Raw genomic sequence first — 26,505 nt, 5'->3', positions numbered from 1 at the left:
AAAATATCTCTGCTATAAAATATTTTTTTAAAAAAAAATTCTCATGCCCTGCAGATATCCCTTAGTTTAGCTGCGACAGATGAAATGTTAAAGCAAAAATAAATGATAAAAGAAATGTTTGACAGTAAAATAATGAAGGTCTTGAGATATATAGATATGGATGCAGATCTAATCTAATCTATCTATCGATCGATCTATCTAATCTCCTGTTTGTCAACTCACCATATATCTCTACCTATGTAGATAACCTAGTTTATATTCAATTATGAATCCGTTACCACCAACTGCGAATTCATATCCAGCAGTCTCTCTGTCCCAAGTTAAAATGCATTTTTAAAACTGTCATTTATAACAATACACATTTTTTTTAAAAAGTCAAATACTAATACTTTCCCTTACAACAAGCTAAGGAGCCGGGTTCACTCCAGAGGTAGCCAGGCTGAGACGGATTTAACCGTATTTACTGTACTTACTTCCCCTCAGTCCTTGCTTCCATTCCCACAAAGCTCGCTATGTTGTCCTTTCCCCCATACATAGAGGTCAGCTGCTCTAAAAAACCCAGAAGTTTGGAGAACTAAATAGAGCCCCATTAGAAAGATTTTTCTCCCTACTTACCCCGGAGCAAAGGATTATTTAGGGAGGGAATAGCACCAACCAAAGAATATTATCTGTTCGATCCCTTTGGAGGAGAAATTCTATAAATCTTGATTTTTCGACATTTAAATTCACTAAATAATTGTATATTCTCTGGGCATTTTTTTTTTTATATTTTCCATAAGGCTCCCCTTATGTCCAACCCCCCCCCCTCCGCACCCACCCAAATCTGCCATTCACTTCTTAGCCCAACTAAAACCTATTTACTCCTTTTTATAACCACGTCTGCTGCTGATCTTTTTGTATCTGTACAAATTTTTTCCCTTTGCCAGGCACAAAGCCTGGTATCTTTCAAAAGAGGGGATTAAGAACGTTTGCAAGGCAGCGGACAATGCCTAAATCCTGTGCAAAAGAGCACCATAGTTTATCCAATTTTCGACTTAGTGCCATTCAACGGGTCATTTATGCAATGTCATCCGACCAAACAACACGTTTTCCTCGCATATCATAATAATATAGAAACAATAAACGTTGGTTAAGCTGTCAGATCCAGGTTCATTTTTATGAAAAAAAAAAATAGAATTAAACAGCTTTGAAAAAATAGGGGGACAGGTTCATCATTTGATCAAAATTCATTAAAAAAATAACCCTGATCCCCCTCCCCCTTTGCATCTTGGCACTCTCCCTTTCACTTATTTTTCACCCCCTCTCTGTCCAGACAGAACAAGGAAATATATGAAGGTCTAGGAAAGACTCATCGTGGAGAAATTGAATGTATGTATTTAGTTGCTTCAAAACACACTTTCAGGCTTGTTAATTTCACCTTGCGTTCAGTGGGAGGTGTTTTGATGGTAAACTGAAATGGAGCGGGCAGGCGAACTATAGACCCAAACTATGGTCTCACCACTCTCCCCTTCTCCTCCGTCTTTCTTTTTGAGACGTTCATCAGCATAGACCTCATTTCCAATGCAACAAATGTAAATATACTTCCCCCTGCACAGAATGTTAAGTGAAAGTCCAATCGTTTAGAGGGCGGTTTAAGTCAGCCGAACAGATGCAAACAGTCTTGGGGCTGGAGTGGCATCTTTCAGTCCCCTAAAAAGATTTTCCATGGACAACAAAGGAACCTGTCACACCTTTTCCCGTCACCGCTTTAATTTATGCTCAGTCGCCAAGTTTTTTTTCATATTGATTTCATAATCACTTTAAAGCAGAACACTTAAAATAAGAAAGAGCCTTGAAAAGGAGGGTCTTACAGGCCGGCGCCAATATGGTGAAACTGGGGGAGAGCGCCAGGACTGTGAAGGTTGTTTTGTAAAGTAGGGTTTTTATTATGCACCGACTCTCCCTCTGCATTTACTTGACTGTTCACGGGCTGTTGAGTAGGTTAACACCCTTAAAGGACTCTTTCATGTCAAATATCTCGTTTGTTTGTAAAGGAAAATGCGTCCTTACCACATTTCCACTATGTTCCCCCCCCCACCCCCAATATATAAAAAAAACCGGTTAAACCTTTCATGATCCCTATCAAAAATATGTATAAAAGAAGAATTGGATCTAAAAATAAAAGAGTAAGAGTTAGAGTAAGTATAAATAAGAGATGTGTAGAAATACAAACCTCTTCGTATATATGCCAAGACACACATACACACACAAACATATATCCTCTTGAGCATAGTGCATAAGTGGCTGTGTTATATATACACGGTGTGTATATGTGTGTACACTCCCTCACACACACGCATAGATAGATAGATATCTCGTAGAATTATTGACAGCTGCATTGTTACTTAGTTTTTATTTGTTTAGATCAACAGATATTTGGGAGAATTTCTTTGTGTATACACTGTCTATACACACACAGAGAGACACACTGTATGCATATACACACAGAGAAAGAATATTTGTATGCATACACATAAGCTTCTCAAATCAAATCTATCTATCTATCTAGGCAAAAATGATATCTAAATAGAAATGAACCCGACACTTATTCTGTGAAAAATACATTTCCTAGACAGTGGAAGATTAAGTAATTAGACTGAGATATTGTATGGAGTTGTCAGGTAATTTGAATCCCCTTTTAGAAATATGTGGCTGAAATATTGTCTTTACTGTCGTTATTGACCGAGCTCTGTATTAAAACAAAAGCTGCTTGATTTTAAGAGTTTTGGTATCTGACTGATTTTGTTTATTTTTCATAATTTAAGGGGTCGGTGGAGGCCCAATGTGGGCTAGTACTGAACAGCCAAGGTGGGGTGATAAGGAGAGGTAAGCAGGTTAAAAAAATATTTTCCTATATTTTACTTCTTAGAAAAACACACACCTGTCTCTCTCTCTATCTGTTGTTGTGTAGCATATTACAGATATATCGAAAAACTATTGATAATTTCAATGGAAAGAGAAGTACATTAAAAGTAATGTAGTGTCTTGGTGGCTCAGTAACTTACAAATACCCCACTTCACGGCAGCTAGACGAAATGAAAGGTGAATCGAGGTTTCTGTTTGTTTTATTATTTCACCCTTTCTCGGGTAGATTTCTCGTTTTGATTTAAAACTATTCCTGCTCAATAGCGCTTGTCTGTTACATTTGCAGTCTGATCTCTTATGCAAAGGGCGAGAGGTTTGACAATATCAGCTTACTAAATAACTCACTGTTACAGACTGGTAGATAAACCGGTGATTGACAAAGTAGTTAACTGTCTGGGTAAAGCCGCCCTGGATTTCATCTGCTCCTGAAAAGATCTGAAGTCTAAGTTAGCAGGAAGATTCTGTTCTCCGTCCGGAATACCTTGCTCATGACTTTGTGAGAGAGAAAAATCTGTTTTGACTAAGAGATGCCAAAGTAGGCCGTTTTGTCTAGAGGCCCATATATTCAACGCCAATATAGAGACATACTGTATCCCAAAATAATGCTCATCATAAATATATGTATTCAGAATAAAACGAATATAAGGGATTTGTCAAAGACCCATTCTACGTCTTGGAAAATAATATTTCCCTTAATTATTCACTTTCCCGTTTAATAAAGTCCGGTCTTATTCATTATACTATGGGATGCAGTGTTATTTAAGTAGAATAAACCCGATTTTATTATTCAGATCCCGGGACAAACTGTAGGTTTAAATAAAAAAGTAAAATACACCGGGAACGAATTGCCATTGAAATTGCATTGAAAAAAAATCTCTAGTATTAAGCATAGATTGCGATCCCGACACAAATGGTGAGCCATTCCGAATTTTTTCGACTGGTTTTAAAATCCGATGTACCGATTGAAATCCCCAGTTCTGTGGCAAGGGCATTGTAAATCTTGACCCAGTGGACGTGGGACGGGAGAATTAGCCTAAAATAAAAGGCTAATTCTTTTATTTAACAGGCTAATTTCTTTTTATGGGTGGGGTGGATAACAACTTATATTTTAAGCAAGAGTGATTTGCTTAAAAAATATATCTTTGCACTAGTATAAAGTTCACAACGAAACCCGACAACACAAACACGCCGGGCCTGTTAGTGGCGGCGTGGCAGCTGAAAGAACAAAAAGCCAGGTGAGAGGCCATTATTCAAAGCAATCTGGACGGTAGATGGAAGGTAGGGCGGTCATTAAGGAGGCCGGGGCCGCTACGTCTGGGGCTGAAAGAACCACTCCGTTAATTGCGGAGCTTTCCCGGCCCTTGTGAGGGGAAACTTCCTTCCAACCCGGGGTGGTCTTTGGAGTCTGTCCTGTATGACACTGTACATTTCCCCTCTTTTAAAATGTAGTCCCCGCCAAAAGGCTCGGAGACAAAGTTAGGTTTAATTCTTATTTCACAAAGGAATGAACCAAAGCAGGAAAAAAAAAAAACAGACAGAAAGTGGGGGTGGCAGGGAAGTTGAGGGTAACATTCCTCCGACAATTCCATCTGCAGTGGTACTGGAGAATGACGGTGGGTTGAAATTTCAGGGCGTTGCGGGGATTGTTTGTACGTGGATGTGTGTTAGCAGTTCCTATCTGTTGCAATCTGTCCATTAAAAGGGTGTAACCGCGCCTGTGTGTTTCCCCTTGATTCTTTCTCCTTGGAATTCAGTTGATATTAATTATATCTTAGAAAGTGTTTTCGTTTCTGAACCAACATATGACCTCTAGGAAGCTGAATCCTCATCAAAGAGAGACGGGGAGTGAATGAATTCCCATAAATTGGGGTTTATGTCTGTACGACTTGACTGGATTCTAATCTTCCTTGTGAAAGAGGATCTGGATATCCTGCTCGCATCCAGTTTATTCAATTTCTCCGGCTGTGCTAAGGAACTTCCAATTACTGTACCTGTGTGGCTGATTGTAGTCAAGTGTCTTTTTTTTTTTAAAGCAATCAAGTTGCTCAAGGATTTAAAGATTGATAGTAAAGGAAATCCAGCATGGAAATGTAAGGTTTTTTCCTTCACTGATCTAATGCCGAAGTGCAGCTGAATAAGAGCTCTCTTTTGGAGAAGTCGGTGGAGATATTAAAGACGACTCTATCGGTTTCAGATGTATATTAAAAATACATAATAAATATTTTGTCCGACTTAAAAAAAAAAACAACGATAGGTGTTAGTAACAATCAAAACATCCTACTCCGAAACGCGGTCCAGTATCCCATATAAATAAATCAGACTTCTTTTCTAGCGATACATCAATACGAATATATTAATTCTGGGCTTCCCCCATATTTTAAACATCTCGTGTCAGATTTTTTTTCTCGTTAATACATACATATATTTTTTTTAAAAGGAAGTTGGCTGGGGGTTTTTTGACTGAAAGAAAGAAAGAAAGAAAGAAAGAAAGAAAGAAAGAAAGAAAGAAAGAAAGAAAGAAAGAAAGAAAGAAAGAAAGAAAGAAAGAAAAAGAAAAGATTTTAAAACATAACTCCTCATGTAATTTCCCCTTGAATAGAAGTCATTCTTTTGTTCTGGGGGGGGGGGGGTGTCTTAAAGGCCATGTGGTCTTCTTTATCAACCCGAATAATAATTATAATAAATACAAATAACTCAAAAAACCGCATCCACAACCCCCTGTCTCCGAACACAGGTCTGACATTACACATCCTGGCTGGCTGCGACATGGTTTAGTGCCATGATTTTGAGTTTTCCTTTAATGAGGCTCAGAAAGTAAAAGACTTTTTGCAGGACTTAGGTGGTGGCGAGATAATTACCAGCTAGATAAAATATTTGCCACCGATTCTGAGGCAGAGATCCCCATGCTATCACTTTCATTTAATGGCGTGCAAGATATAGCCCGGAGCTCCACCACTCCGACCATCAGAACCAATAATCTTTACTTTCCCTACTGCTCGTGTATCGATAGCTTCTCTAGCCTCAGGCAGCTGCTTTGATATGTTAATATTTCGGAGTACCAAATTCTGCAGAGATCATATTAATGTTGTACATACAGAGTGGAGATTTGCCTTAAAGTTGAATATTCAGATCCCCTGTTTCAAAAGAAATCACTTGAAGAAACGAAGCTTTTATTTACAGGAGTCGTCTGTGGTTTTGGATCATTAAAACAAAACAACCCCCCCCCCCGCCCGCCCCCGACACTTTCCCAGTAAATGTCTCAGGCTTTTATTATGATCGAATCCTTCCCTTTTAGGTTGCAATTTTAAAGCCAAGAGCCGTTTGATGGGGGGGCGGGGAGTGGCTTGTTTGCTAACCACCCCATTCCCCAAGCCCCCCCTTGCATAAGAAGCATACACCGCTTGGGTGTCCTCACCTCCGAATATTTGGATTTAAAAAGACAACACGGTGACTTTCGGCCTGAGCCGTTTTATGAAATCGAGATGGCAAACTCCAAAAAAAAAAAAAAAAGAAAAAAAAGAAACAAAAAACCAACCCTCTCGTTTCGCTTTGTGATCATCCATCGTTCCTGCCCCAGGCTAATTTCAAGAAGCTTAAATACCGCTATCGCCTCTGGGCCATGACGAGAGAGGGGCCAGGCTATCGGCAATAGCTCTTTTTCGATTGCCCTTGGCAACATAAAATACAAACTACTTTGAATCAAAACATTTTTGGAGAATTAATATGATCTGAACTCTGCACGTTTTCAGAGATCTGGAGTTTGTCAGATCGCTTAGAGGTGACTGACATGCGAATGCTCAGGCATTAATGCCGAGCCAGGAACACTGTCAGATCTTATTTGATTAAAAACACAAATTCTTAAAAGCTCAAGCATCAGTCACCCAAAAGTCTGCCAATAAAATCACTGGAAAGACGCTTCCCCTTCTCTCTTCCGCCTTTTATGTATTTACTTATGGCGCTGCCTGCAGTGTGAAAGGGATTCGATGTGGCTTGATCGTTTTCTCTGATCTTCAATTTTAATTTGAGACGCTTAAGGGAGAAACTGCAGCCTTCTGTCGCACTCGTTAAGGGCGAGAGTTTAAGCCGGGGACTCTTAGAGGCAATGTTAACACAGAACAAACAACAAAATAAAGCTTCCCAATACGTTTCTCTTTATGATACCTCGGGTAATACATGGAAGGGGAGCTAGACTGGATCTTGGTGTAAAAGGTGTTTTCCATATACTATCTGGGCTGGGATGATTTAGCTGGGGTTGGTCCTGCTTTGAGCAAGGGGTTGGACTAGATGACCTCCTGAGGTCTCTTCCAACCCTCATCTTCTATGATTCTATGATTTCTGTAATCTACGCGATAGTGGTACTGAAAATTGCGGAGATACAGGAGTGGTAATCTCTTTTATTGCTTTTATTTCATTTAAATTGTAAACACCTGTTTGGCAGGAAAGTTAACAGGGAATTTATTTTGCTTGCTTGCTAAATATTCTCTGTGTCAGAATAGATTATCCTATCCCATAGGACATACCTATTCCTATATTTCTCCAGTACTAAGAAGTCATAGTCATAGAATATCAGGGTTGGAAGGGACCTCAGGAGGTCATCTAGTACTATTCTGTATCCAAAATAAAATGTATATGTAGGAAACCGAAAAAGCAGAATTCAGTTTGACATAACAAAGGATAAATGCAGCGTTCTACAACGATATTGTGAAACTTTACACTAAAAGGAAACTTATTTTCCCCAGGTAATTAAGGACAAAGGATAAGATATGGCTCTATAGGCGTAGCCTGTACTGCACATAACGTAATGTAATAATGTAATAATGTAATAGCACATAACGGCAATTTAATCTTTCAATTAATTGCATTTTCCTCCTTTTGTTGTTCTCAGGCCCCACCTCCTTTCCCCCCCCCCCCCCCCCCAGCTCCTAGCTGTTGAAGAACCTTACAATAGTCTTGATAATCCGGTAATACCTATAATTGTGTCCCGAGTCCTAATGCACTGTAATTAACACGGCTGTCTCTTTTCAAGGGCCAGTTTGAATGGCATTAAACCCTAATAACTTGTCTAATTAATCGGTTTCGTGGTTCCAGCCCAGATAATCTCAGACCGACAACAACAAAACCGGGGCGAGGAGTTAGGCTAGAAGGCAGGGTCTGGACTCCGCGCTGCGTTAGGCGTTGGGGTTTATTAGGCGTCCAGTAAACCCTCCCCCCCCCCGCCCCCCAATTCCTGCAGCTCGCTGCTCTCCACACGGGAACGGCGAGCGCCTGGTGAGGTTGGGAGGGAGTCGATTTTGTTTGCCTGCAAAATCGTCCCCCGTGGCGTCAAGCAAGTGCCACCCCTGGCCGCAAATGTTTGCAAGATCAGGCGCCCCGCGAAACCTGGGGAAGGAAACCAAGGCCCCGTTTCCATCAGAGCTGCATGGAAATGTGGCTTCTTTTTGGCCGTGTCCCTGCTCAGCTGCCGAGTTTCGATGGGGGCAGCGAAGGAGTTATTGGTGGGCGGGGGGTGGGGGTGGGCTCTGTGCTGACCTTCTGCTGTTTTCTCCACCTTCTGCTCCGTGTCAAGGGTGGGGGCTTTTGTGCTTCGTAACGCGAGGCAACAGCTTCAGCCCGGCCTGTCTGTGGATGGCTGAAACACGCGGTCGCTTCACACCCACACACACCGGCGCACAATGCAAGCAACACAAACAGAACTCCCATAGCACACACAAACACACATACTCAGGCACACACCGGCGCACAATGCAAGCAACACAAACAGAACTTCCATAGCACACACAAACACACATACTCAGGCACACACCGGCGCACAATGCAAGCAACACAAACAGAACTTCCATAGCACACACAAACACACATACTCAGGCACACACCGGCGCACAATGCAAGTAACACAAACAGAACTTCCATAGCACACACAAACACACATACTCAGGCACACACCGGCGCACAATGCAAGCAACACAAACTGAACTCCCATAGCACACACAAACACACACACTCACGCACACACCGGCGCACAATGCAAGCAACACAAACTGAACTCCCATAGCACACACAAACACACACACTCACGCACACACCGGCGCACAATGCAAGCAACACAAACTGAACTCCCATAGCACACACAAACACACATACTCAGGCACACACCGGCGCACAATGCAAGCAACACAAACAGAACTCCCATAGCACACACAAACACACATACTCAGGCACACACCGGCGCACAATGCAAGTAACACAAACAGAACTTCCATGGCACACACAAACACACATACTCACGCACACACCGGCGCACAATGCAAGCAACACAAACAGAACTTCCATGGCACACACACACACACATACTCAGGCACACACCGGCGCACAATGCAAGTAACACAAACAGAACTCCCATAGCACACACAAACACACATACGCACACACCGGCGCACAATGCAAGCAACACAAACAGAACTCCCATAGCACACACAAACACACACACTCACGCACACACCGGCGCACAATGCAAGCAACACAAACTGAACTCCCATAGCACACACAAACACACATACTCAGGCACACACCGGCGCACAATGCAAGTAACACAAACAGAACTTCCATGGCACACACAAACACACATACTCACGCACACACCGGCGCACAATGCAAGCAACACAAACTGAACACCCACAGGGTAGCCTGGGACAGGGCGCAAACCACAATGCACACGTCGCCCAGCGCACAGAACACCACAAGCAGATCTGCGCACAAGGGCAGAACGCACCCATCGGTGCAACGCACCAGCAGCACACAAAGCAAGCCGCCCCCCACACAACCTCCGCAGAAGAGGGTCGCACATCCCGCGCCACGCACACACACACACACACACAGCGAGAACAGCACACACACATACAATCTGTCAAATACAACGCCTCCCACGCGCACCCACACACCCACCCACACACCAACAGAGAGAGCACACCGACTAGCACAACGCCCAGCAGCACTCAGTCTAAACGAGACGCACAGCGTGCAGAAGACAACACAAGGCAAGACAAAAGTACATAGTACAACACAGGGAACACAAAACACACCACACAGCGTGCCAAAATCTCATCAGCGCAACACTTAGAACACAAAACACACCACACAGCGTACCGAAGTCTGATTACCAGACACACACACACACATACACACCGGGAGAGTACACACAGCACAACACAAAACACAATATAGCGTGCCAAAATCAGCACATACACAAAACACAGCAAGCCAAATTAAAAAACCAAAAAAAAAAAAAAAAAAAAAAAACCACCAAAAAAACCCTGCCTACATTTCCCCAAATCTCTGGCAGGATGAAGAGTTGTAACATCTGCTAAAAGACTGTTAACTGGGAATCTCTGCTTTTAAAAAAACTTAATGTCTTAGGAGTTCTTTTAGACAGCTCTGCTCCCTTATGACACATTTGACAGTTAGGGAGACAGGTGAAATTACCAAATCAAACTCTAACAATGCTTAGGCTTTATTTATGTGAAAGAGAAATAGACTGATTTATTTCTTTTATCTCTGAACATTTTGCATTTGAGCCCATACCATTAAAATGAGATTTATGTTCTCATTATAAAGCACAAATCCCTTCAGTATAATTGCATGATGTTGGCATTATGATTGATCAAGCGCTCATCCTCCTTCCATTGAGTGTCTTCCCTTTGTGCATGTCTGTAGAAATCTTTACAGTTGTGTTCCTGCAAGCCAGTGAGGGGAGGACAAACAACAACAAAACTAACAAAAGCCCACCTGTCCCTTTGTTTATTTTGTTTTGCATCCATTAGAGGGGCATTCCTACTTCATCTGAATTAACTTCTTAGCTCAAGATTTTCAAACATGGGTGCCGAAAGTTAGGTTCTTAATGACCTATTTAGGCCTATACTTAAGTGGTTTGGTTTTCAAAAGTATTAACAACTCAGCAGTTTCCACTGAACTCAGCCATATTACTCGTGATTTTACAGTTACACAGGTGCTTAAATTCTTTTCTGGGTCAGGACCTAAAGCTGGGCGAAAACCTCAAAAAAAATCCTCTGATTATTTACTGGTATATATATAAAATAAAATCACTTCTGTTGCATTCATGCCCCTTTTGTGTTTAGATAACATGAATATTCTGTAAATGAGTTTATTGCACAAATGTACATGAAAACAGTACATTTTAAGTGACTATGAGAGACAGTCACACAGTTTGAACTCATAAATGTAAGAAACCTGATCACAAAGGTTATATACATTCAATCTGTCCAGTCACAAATAACCAACACAGCTGGAATTTGGAACATTTATAATGAACTGCTCACAAATAAACTACAGAGCAGCAGTTCTTCACAGAGATTAATTGCTGAATAATTTGATGAATAATTCTGAGAAAATTCTGAATTGCCCACAATGACTCATAAACAGAAAAAGAGGTGAAATGTGGAAAATAAATCACTCATTAGTAGCTATTTTGACAGCTCTTCTATTACTTAACAAAACATAAGGATTTCCATTTCTCCATTTTGTAATAAACTGCAAATTTGTCAGCTTTTCAGAGCATGGTAAAAAAAAAAAAACATTCTGAAAGGTGTCATGAATTGTAACCCAGACATTCATTTTAAAGGCACCTGTAGACATAAATAATAGAATAATAAAAGAGCAGAACCTAATGTTAATTATTTATATAAGATAAATCCCAGATATATCTCCTTAAAAACCCATTTCTTCGATGATGACTCTCGTGGATTATGTTGATTCTTATAGACAAGCCCTTTATATACACATGCTATTTACTACAGGCCAGAAAAATATGAAATCACAATGCAGTGACATCAGTAGAAATATATGTCTCACCTTTCTGACAAAGCAATAGCATTGTTTTCTATTAAAACACAAAGAATTAATTCACAGCATTTTAAGTAATGGGGGGAGAGGGGGAGGAAGGCATCTCAGAACACAGAACTATTGATAAATGGACACACGTGCCCTATTCAACAAAGCACATAATCACGTGCCTAACTTTAAGTATGCCAGTGAAATTTAAAGATAAGCATGTGTTTAAATGAATCAGGATCTAAATGATTTTCCACTACACTATATTATCATGTACATCTTCTATTAATATGAAAGGGAAAAAATTAAAACCAAAATCCACAAACCTGTCTTTGCACCTTAATTTACTGACATTTTCATTGTGTTGACAGGACTGACATGTTTCTAGTAAGTTAGTGGAGTCCACTGCTGTACCCACTATTATTATTTGATGCATTTATCATTATTGGTGGCCAGTGTTTTGCACTGAAATAGTTCATTTGGTGCAAAGAGCAGCAGAAAGTACAAATACTCTCCCAAAGCTTGCACTTACTTCCTTGTAATGCTAATTTGTTGGCTATTTAGCACAACTCTTGATAGTGCTATTTCAAGAGGCGATGGTCGGACCGGGGTGAGGGAACAAAGTCAAAGCAGAGTCCAGCACAAAGGAGCCAGTTTTGCTCCTATTTAAGTCTATGGGAAGGAGATGTTTCCTCTTTACCTTCAGTGGGAATAGGATTGGGCCTCAAAATATCACAGCAAAAATTTAAAAAACCCTTTCCCTATTAAAGCACCCAGTCCTTCTAGGAGCTTCTCAGCAGCACCCTCATCTCCCAGTGAAGTTCATGGTAGCTTAGGGCACTCTATACCTTGAAGGATTGGGCCCAGAATCTTCTGTTCCTCAGTTGGGTCTTTTGTTCCTCAAATTATAGATATCTTTTTTTCCCGTTTCCTCTGTACAGTTATACTTGTTGAAATAGTAATGACGATGACAAATAAGAAGACAAAGTCATGTGATAAAGAAATATGGTAACTTAATAATCACATTTATCGATGCATTCCACAGTCGTAGCTTATGCGCCATATATGATCCTACAAACGCTTCCCCATCTCGATAATGCTTTGTCCTGAGAGTGGCCCCATTGTAGTCAAAAGGTCTCTTTGCATAAGTAAGGAATGGTTTGCAGGATGAGTTATATAGTGAATGGGCCCAGTCCTACAAAAACTTATTTGTCAGTACCTTGCTAGCAGGGGTAGTTCTGTTGGCACCTTTTTCAATGGCACCACTCACAAAGGACTATGTTCTGAAACCTTTACTCTCTAAGTATCCTAGCAGACCTCACTGGGACTACTCATGTGAATAATTGCTCACCAGTGTGTGTAAGTGGCTCACAATCTGCCACTTTACTCATGTTGAGTACTGACTTTTTATGGGTAAGCATGAATACTAGTGGCAGCATCTGGTCCCTAACAACTACTGAAGGGAGCGATAAACTACTCATGCAAGCCAGGGTTTTCAAGATCAGACCTAAAACTCATGAGAGGTTTAGAATTTTTTGCCCTGTCCTCAGTTATTTCAGCTGTTGCCCACTGCCTGCAGTTGGCTATCAGCTAGGACAATTCCTTTGCTGTTCTGTACCAATAACTATGTTTCTAAAGGTGAGTAATGATTGGCCTTAGTTGCTGTCATTGCTATTTCATAGGAAATAATGCACAAACAGGCCTTTCACCGCTGACCTCCGCTTCTCACCTTTATCTCTGCATTTTAATATATTAACTAAAAAAGAATTGGAAGCTAAAAATATATGCATGCAGCAGGAAGCACAACCTATGATCTTTCACTGTTGTTTGTACTTGTCCTTCCCTTCCTATTCCTTCCTCCTCTCCCTTTGTTTACTGCCACTTCTTGGTCTCTTCCGTTGGGTGTAGGGTCCAGTCCCACAGTCCTCATTCCCATTAGTCCCCAATGGGATAATTCATGTGAGTAAGGACTTCAAAGAAGATTGCCTGCTCCTTCAGGCCTATTTTTGGAGCAATCTTTGACAGTGAAACTCCCCTCTCCTCCGTGGTGCAGTATTAATGAATAATTAATATAGTGCAATAATTATATGCAACAGATTTTACGATGTTCTAATTTGCATCTGGTTTTCAGCATTCTTTTTAATGAATTTAGCTTTTTTGATTTTTGTTTTGAAGAAAAGAAGACTTTTTCTTTTTCCCATACATGTTCCCCCTCTGTATTGTTATTAATGGGATTGCTTTGCATGGTAACTGTGTTTTTAAACAGTTAAGTTGTAAGGTATTTACAACCACAGATTAATGACAAGGTTTTCAATAAGCTCAGGTTAGGGAAGGAAAACAAAAGTGGGACCAAAATATATTCATATTAAATTAATAATGATTTATTCAGTGTAAACTGCTTGTGCACATATGGGTTTAATTTAAGAGAGAGAGAAATATTAACATTTCATTAATTTCAGTACAGTCTCATTATTTGTAAAATATACACAGACGAGCTTTATCCTTATGGTGGAAAGTTCCATTGTGCCTGAGAAACAGAATTGTTGACCACATTCTTCATCTCCAAGCTTTCGGTGGTCTTGTAGATAACCTGGGCCCAGGACAAACAGATGTTAATTGCAAGGAATAAATAGGTCCAGAACTCATCTGGGGATAAATCAGTGTAGCTTCCTTGTCTCCAGCCAAGCTGTGGTGACACACAGCTGAAGAGCGTGCCTAATGGAAGGCAGAGTGTTTGAGGGTTCCGAGACCTCTGGAACCATTCAGATAAAAAACCATAATTGTAACATGACCATTTCTCCTAGACTAAATAGGATACCAATGTTCCTGTTCACTCTGTTGTAAACGTTAAGATGCAGTTTTTTTATCAGTGAGGGTAATTTACCATCGGAATAGATCACCAAGGGTAAATTCTCTATCACTTGAGGAGTTTCTAAATCGTGACTAGCTGCCTAAAGCAGATGCTTTAGTTCAGCCATAACTTGTTGTCATGCTACATGCAGGAATCACTGGCTGACGTCATAGGTGCTGGAACTAGGAGTGCGGGGGGTGCTGTCGCACCCTGTGACTTGAAGTGGTTTCCATTATATACAGGGTTTACAGTTTGTTTCAATGGCTCTCAGCACCCCCACTAAAAAATTGTTCCAGCACCCCTTGCTGACATTACATGGCCAGTCTTGCGCAGATCAGACTGGATAATCATAATGGGGTCTTCTGGCTTTAAAGTTTATGATTTTTTTAAAAAATTGGTTCATTTCTCCTGCCTATTAGATTTCAATCTAGTAAGTCTTCTTAAAACTGTAGAGTGAGAAGAAACTTAAAACTGTAGAGTGAGAAGAAAGAAAGAAAGAAAAGTGCACAATTGTGCCTGTATTTGTCAAAGCAAAGAAAACCATTTCAGAGACCATACTTTGATTCCGCCTTCTAACCTAAGGCATGTGTCTTTTGTTTTGTAGGTGGTACCTGTGTTGTTAACCCCACAGATCTTTTTTGCTCTGTTCCCGGGCGCTTGTCTCTACTCAGCTCCACTTCTAAATACAAAGTGACCATTGCGGAGGTAAAGAGGCGCCTCTCTCCACCTGAATGCCTCAATGCTTCGCTCTTGGGAGGCATTTTGAGAAGGTAAGTTGAGCTCAGGTGTAGAAGAGTCAAGTTAGCACTGTCATTCTTTTCCTTGCAGACTTTTGTCTAGATCATCATAGGTAGAGTAGATCAGAAAATGGGGGGGGGGAGTGGCAGGTTCTGAGGAAACTTTCAGTGAAAACAAAGAAAAATATTCTTTTCATCAACATTTTCTGCAGAAAAAGATGGACTTTTCATTAAAAAAAATTAAAAATCAGCTTTTCACTGGCAAGACCAAATGTTCCATGGAAAGCAGACCCTTTGTGTGGAAAAAATTATTTAGTCTAAAAACTAATTTCCTGTTGAAAAAAAATTTTGATGGGAAATTTTCAGCAAGCCCTAGTCACAGCCCTTACTTAGCTGCTTGAGGGAATACGAGGGAGTCAGATTTTGACTCCAGCCAGGATGGAGTGAGCAGGCCCTACTTGTTCAGTTCTCCCCACTCTGGGACAAAGGGGTAGAGAGAAGAGAGCCAGTGGGCAGGGTCTTGTCTCCCCTCTGCCCCACTCACCAGCCAGAAGAGCTGCCTAGGTTTGCAACCAGCAGTAAGCTGATCTACTAAAAAGAATGAAATAACTTATTACATCTCACACAACCAGGGGGAAATGGGAGTGGATTGTGACTCAAAGGGGTGTGTGCAAGGGGTATGTCAATACTCCATAGTGAGCCTGGGGGGTGACTCAGGTTTGAGACCAACCACCCTTCTGCCCACACACAAATCTGTCTGATTCAGCACCTGGCTTCTAGGTCTCTGCTGTGGGGGATAAGTCCAAGCCCTGTCCTTTTGCAGTGTGGACACAGGTCAAGCCACAGACCCAAGCAAGAAAGTTTGTGTACTGAAGCATGGACATGTTACTACAGCTGTGGGTCCAGCAGGTGTAAGCCCAGGTTTACAATGCAGTGTGGATGCTCAAGTGCAGAAATGGAAACACTGAGTCCTGGGTCCCACAGATCCAGGTGTACGATGCAGTGTAGACGTACTCAGCGTCTCTTGGGGAGAGCTGAGTGACTAACAGGTTTTTGGATTTGTTGGAGATTTTAAAAAATAAAAAAATATATATATCATTTTAGGTTAGACCAAAACCATTTTTTTAAAAATTTTGAGAGAAGCAAAAAGGCAAAAAGAATGTTAGTTTCAGGCCAAACAAAATGTTTCATTTTGACAAAAATTGAATGTTTTGTTTCAATATTGACCATTTTAAAATATTTTTGAAATGTTTCAAAATAGCATTCAATAACATTTTGAAACAAAAATGTGATTTTGGACAGGAAAATTGAAACATGTCATGTAGAAAACATCAAAAAACACTGTGTCTATTTGCCTGGATTTCTTTTGGAGGTGAGGATATTTCAAAAAGAACAATTTGTTGGAATCAACATGAATTCACAAAACATTTCAGTGTCACCCAATCTGCATTTTGCACTGGAAAAACTTTCAATTGACAAATTTTGTCCAGCTCCATTCACAAGGCTACTTTTAGGGTGGCACAGTTTATATGAAACCCTTTGTTCAGGACTGTGCTGAAACTAAGTAATTTAAAGATAGATTCTGATCACCGTACCCATGCTGAATATCACCTTACCCAAGTGGTACTTCAATGAGACCACTTGTAGAGTAAGTCACTACTCAGTGTGAGTAAGGGAATAAGGATCTGGCCCTGACAGATTTTTTCATTGACATCAGCAGTGGTGGGATAGACCCTAGATTAGCAAAAAGGGTGAATGGAAATTTTAGATTGGCATGTAATAAACAAACAAGTAAAATGAATACACAGATATTCTTCAGGAACTATTTTGGAGAAGTTGCATGGCCTGTGTTATACAGGAGGCTAGAATGGATGATTACAATGGGATTTTTTGGCATTGTAGTCTCTGAATCTGTGAATAAATCAGGGTGGGATTTTTTTAATCCCATTCTCTCATGACAGAGCAAAATCCAAGAATGGGGGGCGCTGTTTGCGAGAAAAATTGGACAGACTGGGACTGAATTTGCCTGCAGGAAGAAGGAAAGCAGCAAATGTCACCCTTCTGACTTCCTTGGTTGAAGGTAGGCTTTGTAATATTGTAATATAATAATACTGTCATGTAATAATGTGTTTGCAGTGTTGTAGCCATGTTGGCCTCAGAATATTAAGGAGACAAGGTGGGTGAGGTAATATCTTTTATTAGACCAGCGTCTGTTGGTGAAAGACAAGTTCTGAACTCTGAGTAAGCTTGAAATCTTGTCCCTTTCACCAACAGAAGTTGGTCCAACAAAATATATTACCTCGCCCATCTTTGTCTATGTAATAATTTGCATCAATATGCAATTTCCATCCCTAGATTTAAATATCTTCATCCCATTTTGTACAAAGAAGCACTGTGACTTGCCTAAGTTCATGAGGGAATCACTGGCAGAGACAGGAGTTAAAACTCAAGGTCTCCCATCTCCCATTTCAATAGCTTATTCATTAGACCTTGCTTCCCTTCACATTTATAGGATACTTTCTGACCAGGGAATCTCACCCATTAATCAAAGAAGTGTCACCGTGCTGTTGTGAGGTTGTCAAGGTTCCTTCCGCACTCTGAACTCTAGGGTACAGATGTGGGGACCTGCATGAAAACCTCCTAAGCTTACTTTTACCAGCTTAGGTTAAAACTTCCCCAATGTACAAACTATTTTACCCTTGGACTTCCACTGCCACCACCAAACTTTATCTGGGTTCCTGAAAAAACGTAGTTTGGACACGTCTTTCCCCCCAAAATCCTCCCAACCCTTGCACCCCACTTCCTGGGGAAGGTTTGGTTAAAATCCTCACCAATTTGCGTAGGTGACCACAGACCCAAACCCTTGGATCTTAGAACAATGAAAAAGCATTCAGTTTTCTTACAAGACGACTTTTAATAGAAGTAAAAAGAAATCACCTCTGTAAAATCAGGATGGTAGATACCTTACAGGGTAACTAGATTCAAACATAGAGAATCCCTCTAGGCAAAACCTTAAGTTACATAAAAGACACACAGACAGGAATATTCATTCTATTCAGCACAGCTATTTTCTCAGCCATTTAAAGAAATCATAATCTAACACATACCTAGCTAGATTACTTACTAAGTTCTAAGACTCCATTCCTGTTCTGTCTCCGGCAAAAGCATCACACAGACAGACACAGACCCTTTGTTTTTCTCCCTCCTCCCAGCTTTTGAAAGTATCTTGTCTCCTCATTGGTCATTTTGGTCAGGTGCCAGTGAGGTTACCTTTAGCTTCTTAACCCTTTACAGGTGAGAGGATTTTTCCTCTGGCCAGGAGGGATTTTAAAGGGGTTTACCCTTCCCTTTATATGTATGACAGAGGTAGATGAGGATTCTATACCCATTCTACGGATGGGACTACTTCTCTGGTAATGTGTCCTTTTTTTTGTGTGTCTCTTCATGAATTGCCTAGAGCTGGTTCAAAATATTGAACCCCCCCCCCAAAGGGGACACATTTTTCAACAAAGAATTTTTGTGAGAAAAATTCCTTTTTCAAACCTAGAATTGCCCATGAGCTGCTTAAGATTTCCCAGGATTTATCTGCAGTTTGAAAGGCATTCAACAAACACTCCCTGCTGATAATTGCTGGCCTGTAGCTTGGTCGTGAGCAGCTCTGTGCCCCGGAGAGGTGAGGAACATCTCCTCCTAGGTGCAGAGAACTCTCAGCTCCCATTGACGTAGTGGGAGCTCAGCACCTGGCAGGATAATACCCTACATGTCCCTTCAGAAGTAAACAGGGCAGCTCGGGTTTGAAAAGGGGACAATGGAATGGTCAGCACGAGTGTGGGAGTGGAGAACACGCAGCACCTGGCAGAAGGGACCTAGCTCCTCGTGTGTTCAAGCCCACTAAGCACATATAACTAGACTGCAGTTTAGGCCTAGTCTGCATTGCAGATTTGCCCAGATCACAGCTGGTTGTAATCAGGATAGATCCCTACTATAGACAATGCCTTAGAATATAAACCTCCACATGGGGAGTAAGAACCACCCCAAACCTTACACTCCTTTATGAGCTACCCAGACCATAGGTACTGACACACAGAAGTAAGGCAGAGCTACGTGACCACTTACTCGGTAGGTGGGCAGGGTCTGGGCAAAGAGGTACAGGGTGTTGGCAGAGCCTTGGTTACATCCTACTCCTACCCCAATTTGCTTGCCAGCACAGCTGGTCATGCAATGGTGGGAAGCAGTAATTTAATTCTGGGCTAAGTCAGTAGCAAATTACTTCCCTCCTGCAGTAAGGGGGAAAACAGGGAAGGGGTTGCAACTTGCAAGAGTCAGTGTGAGCTTCCCATTGCCCCTTACTCAGGGCTAGTGACAAAGCCACTATCAAGCCCTGGGTGTTGGTTCTGTTCTCTGACTGCTGGAAGAGTGTGAGCCTCTAAGAATCAGGTTTCCAGAATTAGCACTCATGTTTGTGATGCAAACTTCACTGTTGGCCAATGCCTGCTTAAAATTAGCTGTTTGCCTGAGCATTCCTGCTATTCAACTGGTTTGCTGGGATACTGATAGAAAGTGAACGCCAAAGGGGTGGGAACAAAGCCAAAGTGAATCCAAGTTTCTGTCTGAACAAATGTTCCTGGCAAATATGTTGAGGTATTCCCCTGGCTCTGGTGGCACATAAGTCACACTCACCTTGCATGCCCCCTGAATGCCACATTAGCACAAATTGCACTTCTTTGCCTTTTACAATCAAAGTGAAACCTGTTTATGCTACTGGTGAAGCTGTCCCCAAGACCTCCAGGGAAATAGAACATGCTTACACCAGGAACTGGGAAGGATTATACTGGCCACATTTGACAGACAAGTTACAAATCTGGGTGCCTTGTTAAACTCTCACATGATCATATAGATTACACAGCCGTCACCCATGCCCTTGTCACATCTATCATACTTATCCGGCACCCATTTCTGTAGCATCTCAGAAGCTTTGATGTATTTGCCTTCCCGACACCTCTGAGAGATAGGGAAGTGCTATTTCCCCTAATTTACAGATGAGGAAGAAAACCATAGAGACTTGCCCGAGGTCACACAGGAAATCTGTAGGAAAGCAAGGAATTAAACCTGGATCTCCAGCTACCCCCTTACCCCTGGGCCATCCTTCCTTTCTTTAGTATTAAGTTATTACAGTGTGCATTATATGGGGCTACAACTTAAATCAACTTGGAAACTGGTGCAGAAGGCAGCAGCCTGGTTGGTAAGCCATGCATCACACAATGAATGTTCTACACCAGTGCTCCAGGATCTGCATTGGCTGCTTGTTAGTTTCCAGGTGGAGTTTAAGATGCTAACTGTGACCTATAAAGCCCTAAATATCTTGAGATCAGCCTAGTTGAGAGGCTGCCTTTCTCATGCTGCTATAGAGGAGTTGGGATTCCCTCCAAAACCTTTTCCATTCGGCTTATGCAGAACATCCTGCCCAGTTCTGAGAGACCACTTCATCCAGTTCTCTGGGATCCAAAGCACTCAGTTCAACTCTGGATTTCATCACTTGGGTACCTTTATTTGGAATAGAGCAAAATGACACTGAGTTGATCAGACTCAGTCGTAGAAGGTGGGTACAGGGTGTACCACGTGTCCAAAGTTACACAAACAACCTCTTCCTTTATATACATTTACACATCATATTACATTTGCTGTACATTAAATCACACATTTTTGGAATGGCTTGGTTACTCTGCAGAAATCAATCTCTGTACAGCATGCTCTGTCCGTGTGCTGTTTACATGGAACCTGATCTTTACATTCCATGTTTATCTTGTCCATAGTCCCTGACATCAGGGTGTTGCTGCTTACCTTAGCTAGCTAGCACAGATACCCAGACTCCAGCATACTGTTTGTCAAGCCCCTATTTACAACGTAACCTTCTTTCGCCTTCCCAATTATGCCCACTAAAAATGAGGCAAGTTACTTATGTCAAACCAGGCCTACAAGAGGAGAGAAGAGTTGCTTGAGGAAGAGCTCTCTGGGTACATAACAGAAGGAGCCACCAGCCGGGAATTGTCCATGAAGTCCTTAGAAATTCACTATTCCCCTTCCCTAGGTGTGAAATTGACGGAATATGTTGATCTTTGGGGCCCCTCACACAGCTCATCTAATTGCAGAAGTTTTGTGCATTTCACGAGCGAGGATGTGGTTTTTGTGGAAGCTGAAGTAGGGAAATGTTGTTTTTTGTGGCCTCTTTTGTGCAGAGGAGGGAGGCTAGTTTGCTCCAGCTGGTTGCATTTTCATCGGATTGTATTTCCGCTTCTGTGTCAAGGGCACTTAGCGCCAGGGCTAGGAGTTCTTTTCATGTGGCCTTGCTGAAATTGAAACAAATAAACCAAGTTGGTTGAATGTGATGGATTTCAGGAGAGAGTAAAATCCACACCTAGGTCTACCACAGCAAAGGCACAATCTCCCACCGACTTAGGACATCATTATAGTGCAGCCCGCATCAGAATGCAGCTCTTTGTCCCTTCCAGGGCCTGGTTTAGATAAGTGGTTTATGAGTCTGCAACAGTACCGAGCTAGTCCTTTAGCTCACAGAGTAGCAGGTTATCCTCTTACAGCCAACATTCCTGGGGTCGAGCCCTGGGGTGGGCTGAAGGAAGCATGCAGGAGTGCAGAGATCACATTTTCTTGGAGGGGCTCCCCCACAGAAGGGAAAAAGCCAGCCATAGTGTGATTTGAGGGAGGGATAGCTCAGTGGTTTGAGCATTGGCCTGCTAAACCCAGAGTTGAGAGTACAATCCTTGAGGGGGGCCATTTAGGAATCTGGGGCAAAAATTGGCGATTGGTCTTGCTTTGAGCAGGGGGTTGGACTAGATGACCTCCTGAGGTCCCTTCCAACCCTGAGATTCTATGATTCACAAGGTGAAAAATCCAAGAGTGACTATCAAACAATTGAAAAGGAGTACTTGTGGCATCTTAGAGACTAACCAATTTATTTGAGCATAAGCTTCAGTGAGCTGTAGCTCACGAAAGCTTATGCTCAAATAAATTGGTTAGTCTCTAAGATGCCACAAGTATTCCTTTTCTTTTGGCGAATACAGACTAACACGGCTGTTACTCTGAAACCTATCAAACAATTGGAACTTTAAACAAAGCAAAATATGACTTTAAAATCCAAGGCTTAAAAAAAGACCACCCAGGATTTTTTCTGCCAAACCCCACGAAGACACCAGTTTTATTGTACTGTACACATATCTTTTCAATGATCAGTTCTTCAGTATCCCTTTCCAAGCGCTGCACTTCCTGGTAAATAGGTCAGCAGGGAAAACGGCTCTTTTGTCTGCACTGATATAAAACATCATATTCTTTCTTATCCCTTTCTTTAGCCTTTGTTTTCACATCTCTCCCTCCTTCCTTCCCATCTGGTGAGTGGAAAGACAACATCCACCTCCACCTCTATTCCTTGCATAGGAGTTCTGTTGGATAGTAGCATCAGATGGAGGTAAAGCCAAGGAGGAGAGGAGACTCAGATCCAGAGCTTTCCCCTCCTGGGACACTGCCCCTTCCTTCACTCTGGATAGGAGCATCCCTCAGTCTTGGCTAGGCCCAGGAGAGCTTCACGCTGCTCCTTGCACCTGCCATCAGAAGCCTGTCAAGGTACACAGCCTGGTCCCTCCAGTGGGGCTTTCCAGAGTTGTTTGTGTCAGCTCAACCTCAGCAACTGTCCCTTTCAATCATGCAAATCTTCCCGGTCAATTGTCAAGCGCTATAGGAACGTGTTGCCGTTCAGTGCCGGCTATAGCTGTAAACAAGGCAGTGGCCCAGATTTAAAGGGAAATAACGAATGGTCTCTGATGCCGTCTTTTGTCTCTGACTCAGGAAAATGCTCTATTAGCAATGAAGTCATTTTTTGTGTTTAAACAGGGCAATTGATTGGAAAATGCAGGGTTTTTAATGGGAAGCTAGCATCCATCTGGAGGGACTAGTACTCCACTGAAATAAGCAATAGCAAGCCAGGAAAGGAAGAAACCAAGGTGACATCACCAAGATCATAAGCAGATGTAAAAAGAGACCTGATACAGCTCAACTTCCATTTATTTTCCAATCAATATTTTTTGTGAGAATTTTGATGGGAAAAAAGGGAAACATTTTAAGTGAAATTTCATGCAATATGTTGCTTATTTTTCGATGCTCTGTACAGTTAAGAATTCCCTCAAGCACTAATCAAAATAATGTGCAACACTGGCATGTATATAAAAACATAATAAAAGCTGCATCTAAAGAAACAGCATGCTGGTATTGGGACAAAGCCTCAGGTTTGCTCAACAATGAGGGTGTATGAAGAATCATATCCTATAGGCGACAATATTTAGAACCCGAAATTTTAACATAGAAAGCTCTTTTCACATGCCATGTCTCAGTAAAGCACTATATAAAATCGACATCAGTTTTCTCTTTCCAGCAAATACATAATTTTAAAGTTATGTGTACGTATGTGTGAATATATATGCACACAACACATGCAAACATATATACACATACCTTTTGATAGATAGATAGATAGATTAGATTAGATGTCATTACACCTAATTGGTACTGAAGTAGCACCCAAACAGAGCCGGAGTCCCAACTCAAGATATAAAATTCAAAACTATAATCACCTTGGCATAAGTGTCAACACAGCTATGTACTCAGCAGTGGTCCAATATACATACAATCAGTTGGTGAACAGTATTTGCAATTGTAATCACATTTGCTTTCCATTCGCCTGCATGTATTTGAAAATGTTATCCAAATGCTAACATTATTATTCTGGGCCCTGTAACATGGCTGCCGCTTCCCATGTACCCTCCATACGTGGCAAGTACTCCACACAAACAAAGGTTTCTCTTCCTTCTCCCAGGCCTTGCTGCCTGGAGCCTTTCTTGCTTTGGGAGGCCACTCCCAGGACTTTCCTAGCTGGAGTCTCAGAGTATGTCTACACTGCAATGTAAGCCGAGGATTAATGGGACTCGAGTCAGTTGATCCATTCTAGGGAACCCTGGGCTTGAGCATCTAGATTGTATTTTACCCCAGGTTAAAAATTTTCTGAGCCATGCTCGAACCTAGGGTTCTGGCGTCCTCAGTTCAGTGTGCAGACATGAGTCAAAGTAACCTATCCCAGAGTCCCTTCAGTGGCCACCCTAAAATACAGCTGCTCTAGCCCTAGGACTGTGGTGCATTGTGGAAAAACTTTACTGCCCATTCTGCACATTACCAGGAAACAGCTCATTTTGCAAAAGGTTTGATCGGTTCGCTCTCCATTGCAAACCCAGGAGGCTCTCTGACTGATAGTGTGTTTGAAAATCGGTGATCAGAACTGAATGGGTTAGTGCTGACCTGAGCTACTGCCGTTTGCCAAGTGTGGGAGCAGGGGAGCTTCTGTTTTCAATAGAGTGGATTGCAGATTGTTGGGATAGAGAGTGTGATGTGTTCCCCCTGGGGTGCCACTTGGAACTGGGATACCACTAAGCCAGCCTGTCCCACCAGCTTGGGTTCCCCTTACTCTGTACTGCTGTGACTGGCTCTCAAGTCTCTTTCCAGCTCACTCACAGGTAGAGATACACCCAGCTGCAGCTATAGTCACATAGATGCTGAGATCAACTCTGCATGGGAGAGCTCAGCTAAGGCATTGCCCAGCACTCAAATGCACACCCCCTCTGAAGAGTAAACCCAGAACTGTATTGTCTTGCGCTGCACAGAGAACGGTACAGCGTAAGCTAATTGAAATTCGCCCTCTCCCTCAGTGTGGAGAGAGAGATGCACAGGTTTTTGCCCCCCACCCCAGTTATGAATTACACAAACTGGGCTTTGGAATAAACAAAGAGCAGGTTTATTAACCACAAAAGGTAGATTTTATGTGATGATAAGGAATAGCAAACAGAATAAAGCAAATTACCTTAGTAAATAATGCCCCCACTCCACAAACTGAGCTTAACACACTAGATAGGTAGGATATGAATTAGCAAATTCTCACCCTGAGTGATAAACAGTCTGGCAGATTCTTAAGGCACAAGTTGTCTTGGCTTTCCCAGGTTTTCATACACAGGCTAAAGATCCTTTTAGCCAGGGACTATCACTTCCCCTTCTCACAGTTCAGTCTTCGTTTCTTAGATGTTTCCAGGTGTGTTGTTGTAGGGAGAGTGAGGACTCCCCATAATGTCATTTTCCCCCTTTTATATCTTCTCCCCACTTGCTGGAAAGCTCTTTTGCTGTGACCTGGGTCAAACAGTTCCCATTGTATAGTGCTTTCTCTGAGAGGTTTCTACTGTACACAGTTCCTGGGGTAATCCTTGTGCTTGTGTGCATTTCCTTAGTAAGCCATTAACATCGTTTGGCCTTTTTACTGTCATACCTGAAAGGCTGCTTGTGGGTGTTTTCAACCTCAGGACATGCTTCAGCTACACAGACATTACCAAACTTCATAACTTCGTATACGATGATAACACATACAATCCAACGAGATATTACTGTCTAGCAGATCAAGACTTTTAGAATGACACCTCACAAGGCACGCTTTGTATAAGGCATATCCTAATTACATGACAGTGGCGAATATTGGGGTGTCAGAGTGTCACAGAGAGGACTAAGGAAGTTGTGCCATGGAATTGTGGGATACTTCCGGATGACTCCCAGGGCCTGAGTCAAGGAGTGCTGAAGCTACACTGCAAAGCAATAGGGCTCAGACCCTGGGTCCTGGCTTGACTCGGGTTTGGACTCAGGACACTGAGTCCAAGCCCTGGGTTAGTGCAATTGTACGTGTAGATACAAGGGAGTATTAGCCTTGAACCCCGGCTCAAACATGGGCTTACATTGCAGTGTAGACCTACCAACAGTCCTAACTCCCAGGACTCTCTGCTACCGCCAGATCATCCCTAGAAGTCTTTAATCCCTGAGCATTCCCCCCTTCACTGCAGCCTCCTGCTGCTCTTTATAGGGCAGTCATCCTGATCTCTCCCAGATGTGGCTCATTATGTAATCAGCCCTTCAGCTTTAAAGGGGCAAGATCAGGGTTCTGTTACGCTAGGTGCTGTATAAATAGTAGAAACCAGTTTCCTTTTTCCAACTCAGCAGTATGTTTAGCTTGCTGGGGCATTTCCTTTGTTCAGTTCAGGAGTATACCCTTGCATTCTGGATCCAGAATAAATGCTT

General features: G+C 42.0%; 1 protein-coding gene across 1 annotated transcript in view; it reads left to right on the top strand.

Annotated features, from left to right (window-relative positions):
* Positions 1-26,505, top strand: part of TFAP2D (transcription factor AP-2 delta) — a 54,695-nt gene that overhangs the window by 1,796 nt on the left and 26,394 nt on the right. The window contains exons 3-5 of the mRNA XM_073335084.1: positions 2,805-2,865; positions 15,204-15,369; positions 17,298-17,416. Of these exons, the coding sequence (XP_073191185.1) occupies positions 2,805-2,865; positions 15,204-15,369; positions 17,298-17,416 (346 nt within the window). The remainder of the gene's footprint in view (positions 1-2,804; positions 2,866-15,203; positions 15,370-17,297; positions 17,417-26,505) is intronic.

This window comes from Lepidochelys kempii, chromosome 3 (assembly GCF_965140285.1).
Source record: "Lepidochelys kempii isolate rLepKem1 chromosome 3, rLepKem1.hap1, whole genome shotgun sequence".
Lineage (NCBI taxonomy): Eukaryota > Metazoa > Chordata > Testudines > Cheloniidae > Lepidochelys > Lepidochelys kempii.
The sequence above is the reverse complement of the archived record's forward strand: the minus strand, read 5'-3'. Positions and strand labels throughout refer to the sequence as shown.